The sequence below is a fragment of the Crocodylus porosus genome, unplaced genomic scaffold (genome assembly GCF_001723895.1).
Source record: "Crocodylus porosus isolate Cpor-Errol unplaced genomic scaffold, CroPor_comp1, whole genome shotgun sequence".
Lineage (NCBI taxonomy): Eukaryota > Metazoa > Chordata > Crocodylia > Crocodylidae > Crocodylus > Crocodylus porosus.
Window position 1 is genome coordinate 5,499,544 of NW_017728931.1, and position 8,927 is coordinate 5,508,470.

The 8,927-nt window shown below is 43.8% G+C and overlaps 1 protein-coding gene across 4 annotated transcripts in view; it reads left to right on the top strand.

Annotated features, from left to right (window-relative positions):
- The first annotated feature begins 304 nt into the window (after positions 1-304).
- Positions 305-8,927, top strand: part of LOC109316200 (GDNF-inducible zinc finger protein 1-like) — a 34,521-nt gene continuing 25,898 nt past the window's right edge. For 3 of the 4 annotated variants that reach the window (XR_002102754.1, XR_002102755.1, XM_019544085.1), the window contains exons 1-2: positions 305-438; positions 5,359-6,725. Coding sequence is in view for 1 of the 4 variants with exons in the window: in XM_019544085.1 (XP_019399630.1) it covers positions 424-438; positions 5,359-6,725 (1,382 nt within the window). In the remaining 3 variants the exon portion in view is untranslated. Of the gene's footprint in view, positions 480-5,358; positions 6,726-8,927 lie in introns of all 4 variants that reach the window. The other variant, XR_002102756.1, reaches the window with a different exon arrangement.

Sequence of the window (8,927 nt, forward strand, 5' to 3'; positions counted from 1 at the left end):
GCAAGCTACCGAACTCCTGCCGCCTGGCGCGCATGCGCAGCAGGGCTGTAGTCAACTCTCGTGATGTCCCCCCCATACCGCTTTGTGGTACTCACCGACTGGCGGCATGGTTGAGATTCTCGCCTTTTCTATTGGGCGCGGAACAAAGCCCGCCCTTCTTCCGCATCTGGGAACGCGTTACGCAACAACGAACCAACGGGACGGGGAAACCCGCTGCCTGCTAGCGGGTAGAAATTGCTTCCGCCCGGCTGCCAGGCTGAGTACGTCACATCCGTGGGCCGTCGTTGTGCGTCGGATGTGGCGACGTAGGGATCCGCGAGCCCTCCCTCGACGGAACTGGCGGGGGGGGTTGTGCTCGCGAGTGGCCAGCGCTTCCGGCAGCCGCGCGGAGCCTGTGCGCAACGGCCCGGCCCCCGCGGGCGGATGCGGCGCTGCCTGGTAAGCGCGGAGAGTGGCGTGCGGCGGGGGGAGGAAATACGGTAGAACCCGGGCACCGCCTGAGTGGGGAGGGGCTGGGTGCCGTGGCAGCGCGGGGTATCGTATTTACTCGAGTATATGACGAGTTTAGCATTTGCGGGAGCCCCTTGTTTTAGGTTTGGGGGAGTGGGGGGTGTCCCGTGCCCTCAGCCAGAGCAAGCACAGGGTAGGGGTGGGGGGAGGCAGGCACCTCTGGGCCACTGTGGGGTATGCAGGCGCCAGGGGGGCCAGTGGCACAAGGCAGGGGTCAGTCAATGGGAGTGCTGTGCCCCACCCGGCCCTCACTGCTGCTTCCCACATGGCAGCGGGGGGAGGGGTGAATTTAAGACCCCCCCCCCCAAAATTAGACTCTAGCCGTAGAAAATAACAAGGAATTTAAGACAGCCCTCAACCAAAACTAGACTCAGAAAATAACAATAAATCTATACATTTTCCGCATCCAGAATCTGATTACTGGGAGGTTGTCTTCAGTTTAACGTTGTGTCACATTTGCGTGCCCACAGTATTTGCCACTGCGGCACTGAGTGGTTTGGGGTTAGACCTGTTCTGAATGGTTCTACACCTGCTGCAGGTCAGCATCACTTCTGGGGTGGTGCCCCTCAGCCTGGGATGTGACCAGGTAATGCTGCAATGTGGGTACTAGATAGAGATGTCGCCTATCACTGGCTTTGACCCCAATCCTACAAGCTGTTCCACGTCACTCAAAGACTGCTGAGCAGTTTATAGGGCACCTGTATACATGCGGAGAGGTTGCTCCACGCACTGTAATTACAGCTCATCGGAGCATACTCAATCGAGTCTGCTGGAGTGTGGTAGTTACTACACTCTTGCAGCCTCCCATGTCACATGTATCAGTATCCCTGCTCTGAAAAATGGTGGCAGGGACACTTTAAATTTCATTTGACAAGCTTTAGTTAAAGCACTCCTACCTGTATTGTTCAGCACGGGGACGCTTCGGGCACTTTAATTAGAGCGGCTCTCGGAGCCTCTCTAATTAAAGCCCTCCCAACCAGCACATGTAGAAATGCCCATAGAGTCTGCTGGGACCCTCAACCTCCTCTACGGAAGAAAAATATGTACGAAGGTTTCTGTTGGTACTAGATCTGTGCTTGAAGCATAGGATGCTGCTAGCCCAGATTGAGCATCCTTAAGTTTTCCATTGGAGATAAAATCCTCTTGTTGCAGTACATACCCTATTTTACAAGCCACATTATTATTTTTCTTTGAACATATTTCAAAACGGTGGAAGAGCAGCATTACAAGAATGAGCGTGCATTGCACCTTAAGAGTTGTTTTTAGAGCTACGGTTCTTCTGCTAGGAAGGGTCGAGCATAAATGTTTCGCAATTCTGCTGTAACAGACTGATGCATGAAGTGGTTGTCTTGTGACTGGCTCCTGAAACTAATAGGGACCATGTTGTTTAGAGTTACGGCGTTCTCTAGCTCTAGTGGATAAATGTAGGTTTGATGCAGAAGGTCTTGCATGCAAGTGTAATTAATTGTTTAAACCATTTCAATTTGTTCAAATAATAATTAACCATTTATTTTCTTAAATAATACCGTATTTACATATTATAAAACGTGGTTGAAGGTTTACATTTCTACAGAGCAGGTTAACATCTAAACCGTGCCAGTAGTAACAAAAAGCACTTTTTTTCTAATGGCTCTTTGCTTAATTTGCCTCCAAAACATGAAGTCTGAAATGAGCAGAAAGAGATGTGTGAAATAAATTCACAGAAATGGAAATAATGTTTACCCAAGCAAATTCCATCCTTCGTGCTTAGAGAAGGGGGTAACCTGGAGAGAAGGAGTCCAGCTTTTTAATCCTTGTTCATAAACTGTTCCTGATGAAAGCAGGAATTCTGGGCATTCAGGAAATGCTGCCTTGGTCTCTTGGTTTGTAATGGTACATGTTGCTTTGAGATATTCAAATACTTTGACGTTAGCACAAAGAAGAAAAGAATAGAGCGGTCAGGCTCTCACTGACTTTCGTCTTAGCTGTGTTTGCAAAACCTTAATGGAGTCCTTTGGATGTTCTTTATAAAGGAATGATGTTTTTTTTTTTAAACTTCTTGTAATGTGGAGGTTATGGATCTAGAAGTTCAAAAACTAGAAGATGGTAAAGCTTTGTTTTGGGGGTAATACATACCTAGCGTAAAGGCACTGCAGGAGGTATCAGTTAGAGATTCTCTTCCTAGTGTAGTGAGAGCTTAAGCAAGTCCCTCTGCCTGTCTCTGCCCATTGCCACTCCCATCTTTTGGCTGTCTTGTTTACACATGCTGTAAGTTCTTCAGGGCAGGAACTCTCTGCCTCTAAACTTTGGCACGTTGCACAGTACAAGATGGCCCTCAAGGCATTATTATACTTACTAATAGTTAAGCAGACTATTCTTGTTCATTTTTTATCTTTTTATCTACGTAAGTATTGTACTGAGTCATACCAAGTCCATCTGGCCCAGTAGCCTGACTGACAGGAACAAGGAGTGGATGCTACTTGCAACATAAGAATTGGAGCTTTTAAAAATATTCTGTTAGAAGTGTTGTTACTGGAAAATCACAGTTTTGACAAAATGCAATCTTCCCCCAGAAACGTCTGCTGTCTAGAGGGAGGTGGTTAGCTGTGCAAAAGATAGGGCTGAGTGACACCTTGACTAGGAGCTTTTAACCTTTTTTTAATAAGTGTACCCCTAACAGCTGGACACTGGGGGAGTTGGCGGGGGGAGGGGTGCGGCTGGATGTAGAGTGGCAGCAGCACAGGGTGGTGGGTGGTGACAATGGCAACAACCATCATGTGCAAGCTTTCTCCAAGGCGCCCTGCCCCGCCCCCCCAGGTGTCTGGCCAGGGGGGTGGCCCTTGCCCCCAGCCCTGCTTCTAGGGGGCAGCAGTGCAGGGTGGTGGTTGGCAGCGCTTCATCCCCTCCTGCCTGCACCTCCTATGGCCTTTCCAAGTACCCCCAGTTGACAACCCGTGCCTTAGGTTACCAATAGACACTGTATTTGTTCCAGGAAAAGTCATTTTATTTGCAGGGAAACTACAGTCAGATACAGACATCCTTTGCCCCATGGCAACTCTCCGAAAAAAACCATTCAGGATAAGAAGCGGTAACAGTTGCTAAAAGCAGGTGGATTAGATAATTGGGATAAGCAGTTGACGTCTAAAATAACTCTGTAGTTGAGCACTAGTCCAGGTTGCCTTTTTCAGTAGTGTATCCTTTTCTCTTGTTCTCTTCCTTTCTGTTTAAAACTGTTTCTTTCTGAAAACTATTCATAGCATCTAGGGAAGTAGGCTATTGCCTATGAAAGTCCATGGCTTTCTGAACCAGTTGGTCTCTAAGCTCTCCTCCTTTCATTCATCAGCCAGCTTTTTATAGACACCTTTAGTTTTCATTGGAAAATGAAATGCTCAATATCCGAAATATGTTGGGTGAACATTTCAGTGAGTATACTTATGCTAACAGATTAATATGATCTGTGATGGGGAAACCCAGCTTTTGGCCAACTTGAATCCGTATCAATGTTATGGCAAACACTAAGAAAGAGATGAGACAAAGGAAATATGTAGGTGTTACAACAGAATTGACATTCTCCTTATTAACGTTTCCTTATCTTTGCAACAATTCACTTACAAAACTTCAATAATGTAACAGTATCTTGAATATTCATATTTTTGCCTGTGCAGTTAAAAAAACAAAAAACCCAGAAATTGAAAGTGTGTGTTGTGTAGGAAGACTTAGAAGCTTATGGAACCTGGGTTTTTGTTTTTTTTTTATGCATTTGCATGTACAAGAGACAAATGATCTTTTTCAAAGGAAAGGATTGATTTAAATTGAAAATTTCCAAATGGGCAGTTTAGATACTATGGACACTTTAGGAACTGTTAAATTTAAAAAGTCTGAAAGTTATTTTGTTCAGGTCTCCTCCACCTGCTTTAAACGAGTGAGTAACTCTTGGGCTGAGGTCAAATATGGAAAATTTCAGTCCAAAAGAAGAATGTCTGAAAATCTATTGGCAGCTCAAAACATTCAATGAAAGTGTTGATATAACCAGAACAGCAGTAGGACTGACCAAGTATCTCTTATAAATTTATGCATCTGTAGGTGTTGAGAACGATCTCCTAAAAAGTGTGAGGCTATTGGCATCTTGTGATAACAGCAGAGGAACCACTTTGGAGAAACTATAGTCTATCCATCTGGGAAGGGACCCATTAGTTTTATAGTTACACAGTCTTGTAACCTTTTGTGTACTGAGAATTCATATTATCTCTTTACCTCAGAAGACTGTTGTATGAAAGTATTTTATTTAGCCTTGTAAATGTGTGCTTAGTAATTGTTTTTCTTAAGAAAAAGGGAATCTTGGTTCTTTGTGTATAAATGACAGCATTTTTAGAGCCTTCTTATTACCTCTTAGAACCTCATTTGACTAAACTTAAATTATGGTGTAGACTTCAAACTAACTTTTAAAAAAATCCTTATGGGTGTTTGTTAATATATTTTAAAATGTATGTTTATGGTGAACCGTTTTTGAGAGACAATCTAGTCCAGTGGTTTTCAACCTTTTTTTTTTTGTTTGCAGACCCCTTTGAATTGTAAGTGTGGGTATTCACATACTTTTGATTGATATTAGTCATCTTTTGTACCTCTCTTAGACATTGGACCCCCAGAGGTCCATGGACCAGGTTGAAAACCACTGATCTATTCCATGTTTCTTGCCAGATTTGCAAGACTACCTCTTAGAAAATGACCACAAGTGCCTAAGTAGAAATGGGACAGTCTTGAAAATGTGGACCTGATTTTTAGATGTTTGAATTCTGGCCCTTAGTTTTTAATTTGATCACTTGAGTTATATCACCGTGATAGACCACTAACATGTGATGTTGCTAATAGCTCTTTGCAGAAAGAAGAAAGATGGAAAGTAATGCTGTTTTACTTGAATCTAAGTCTTCACCAATCAACCTGCTAAATGAAATGCATCAGCTGCGTCTTCTGGGCCACCTGTGTGATGTGACGGTTAGTGTGGAGTATCAAGGTATCCGGGGAGAGTTTGTTGCTCACAAAGCTGTGCTGGCAGCAACAAGTAAGTTTTTCAAGGAGGTGTTTCTTAATGAGAAGAGCATGGATGGCCCAAGGACAAATGTGTTCTTGAATGAGGTCCAGGTAGCTGATTTTGCTTCCTTTCTCGAATTTGTTTATACTGCCAAGGTAGAAGTGGAAGAAGACCGAGTGCAACGGATGTTGGAAATAGCTGAAAAGCTGAAGTGCTTGGACCTCTCTGAAACCTGTTTTCAGCTAAAGAAACAAATGCTTGAATCAGTGTTGTTGGAGTTGCAAAATTTCTCTGAAACTCAGAACTCTGAGGAGGAGGGCGGTTCCCAGCCAACCATCTCCTATGAGTCCAAAGCAAATATTGTAGCAGAAATTGACCATGCAAACTTTCTTCCTGGTCCTCCAGAATCCCTAGCAGAAATGCCCAGCAATGGAATGTCTCCTGAGCTGCCAGCTGTTAAATCGAAGGAGAAGGTAGACAAAAAAAAAGAAGCCATTAAGCCACCATATGCTAAAATCAGAAGGGCCAGTGGGAGGCTAGCTGGGAGAAAGGTATTTGTGGAAATCCCCAAGAAGAAATACACAAGGCGACTGCGAGAACAACAAACAAATGCGGAGGTCGCTGCAGAAGAGAACAAGTTCCCAAACGACCAAGCCATGTTTGAAGTGGAGAAGGAAGAGGAGCAAGTGGAGAACACTGTGAAGCCTGAAAATGAAGAGTATGTTGGCAATTTTGAATCTGAAGAAAACCTTAACAAATCTGAAGAGGAGAAGAAGAAACGAGGTGACAACTTCAAGTGCAGCACGTGCAAGAAGGAGTTCTTATATGAGAAAAGCTTTCTCAAGCACATCAAGCACAGTCATGGCATTGCAGCTGAAATAATTTACCGGTGTGAAACCTGCAACCAGACCTTTGCCAACCGGTGCAATTTAAAAAGTCACCAACGCCACGTCCACAGCAGCGAGCGCCACTTCCCTTGTGAATTCTGCGGTAAGAAGTTCAAGAGGAAGAAGGACGTCAAGAGGCACATTCTTCAGGTTCATGAGGGTGGTGGGGAGCGTCATCAGTGCCAACAGTGTGGAAAGGGTTTGAGCTCCAAAACTGCCTTGAGGCTTCATGAAAGGACGCACACAGGCGACAAACCTTATGGGTGCACAGAGTGTGAGGCTAAATTTTCTCAGCCTTCTGCACTTAAAACACACATGAGGTATGAACAGACTTAATTGGCCTTGTTAGATTCGGGTGGAAAAAGCAAAATCCCCTGGAAAACATCTTGAGCCCTCAAGTAAAAAGGGGATTAACAAGGAGACTGACTGGGAAGTTTCAGTGTTCCCCTTTTCTTTTCTTTTTTTGTAGGTGGTTTTTCCTTTGTCTTTCCAGTGGAAGGGAATACTGTCATTTTTTTTCAAATCAAACTTGGGCTTCAGCTCCAATCCTGTCAGTGTGCAAGTGCCTGTGTAACTTTACTCATGTGAGGCATCCCATTGCAATCCATGGGACTTGTTCACAAGAGAAAAGCTACCCACGTTCTGAAACTACTTGTAGGAATGGGGCCTTATTTGTTCTGCGCTAATTTGAGCATCCCTAATATTAAGAGGAAAATTATTGTGTAGTAGGAACAGAAATCTTTTAAAAATGTAATGTCCCCAGTGATGTGTTGAATCCAATACTAAGGTGGTAAGCACTGAAATTCAGCAAGTGAAAATGAGTAGTAACAGACCAGTTGGATGTTACTGTCCCAGCAAGGTGAGTGAAGCACAGAAAGTAAAGAGATGGCAGGAGTGGGGAGATCTGTGGTGCTAATATGGCTACAGCACTTCTCATCTTCAGACCTCACTGGCAGCACTGTACCAGAGTTACTGCTCTTCACACATGGGATCTTTGAAGTTCACATGAGTTTCAGGTTTGGGAGGGCATAACTTGGCTCAATGAGGGCTTGATCTAGTAAGGTGCTGGGATTTACTTTTTGCCAGTCCTGCAGTGGATGTGCTTTGCTTTAAAGTGAATGAGAGATTCATGCTTTAACTTAAGCGCATGTGTAAGTGCTCTGTAGGCCAGAAGCCCAAGGCCTTGTAGGACTAACTCCTAACCAACCCTTGGAGCATCGCTGTGAAGTAGGTAAACATGAGGAACCTGAAATAGGGAAATGTATATTCCAAAGTGTCACTTTCAGAGCCGGAAGTAAAATTCAGTACTGTCATCATGCTCCTAAACCATTACTTCCTCCAAGGCATGTAGAATTTATTACATCTTTACTGTGTTATAAACAGGGTGCTTTTTAGCCTTATAGTCCCTTTGAAGTCACTGAGCTTGCTCATGGTAATAAGTACACATTTGCAGCAGTGAACCATAAATGGTATCACCAACCCAGGTGTGGAATTTTTCTCACTTAACAGTGTCTCTTTCTAAACCATAGTGACCAGTCTTTGGAAGTCATGCACAGAAGGGATTGAAGATGAAATTCCTCCCCTCTCGTGTACCAGTATGAATATGCAATAAGCTAGGTAGCTGTATTTATTTAAGCATTGTGAAGGTGTTCAGCATTGTCAGGTCACGCCTACCAAAATAGTCCCAAATAGATTGTATCTAATGTTTTCATATGTAATTTTACGTATAACCTCCCCCCCAACATCATTGCCAAAACTGATCTGCTGTCATCTCTGTTCCTACAAAGCAATTCAAAAGGAGTCACATAAGTTAAGAGCGAAGTTTGTGTAGGCTAGAAATTAAAAGTAGAGACAACCAAAGTGAAGTTAGACTCTGATCCTGCAAGCTGCTCTATGTGGAAAAAAGACCCACTCCTTTTGTAGAGCTCGTGCAGGATTGGGACACTAAGCAGGAAAATGACTGTAAAAGATGGCATCTTCTAATTTTGCTTTCTATGTGTCCTGGGTTTGATGTACAGCCACTTCATAGTGTCCCTCCAGCCCAACAAAGCCAAAATAGCCAGAGGAGAGGGAGTCAGGCTGTGTTTTGGCTTGTATGTCATTTATAAAAGGTTGTTATAGCCAAGTTCTAGTGGAGAACATTTTACTGATTATATCAGCCATAAAGATGACTTATGGCCTTTCAAATCCCAGATGGAGTTGGAACAGTCAGTTGCATTTTTTGTTATGGTTATATATCCCGTTTTTTCCTTCTTTGCCCTGTTTGTAGAAGGTGGGTTTTCTTATTCTGGGGTTTGTTTGTTTTTTAAGATTCCAAAAATTCCTGGTCCTTATACAGCCAGAGTTAGCATGATGCAACCAGGAACAGTACTGCCTTTGTGCAGCTCACAATACAGCACTGGGCTTTGATCTAGGGCATCTTGGAGAAACAGACTCTAAAACCCCCATGATGCCAAATGTTACAGTCAGTTTTCAGATGATAATTGTGAAGCCTTGCACTATACCTCCCTGTCCCCCCCCTT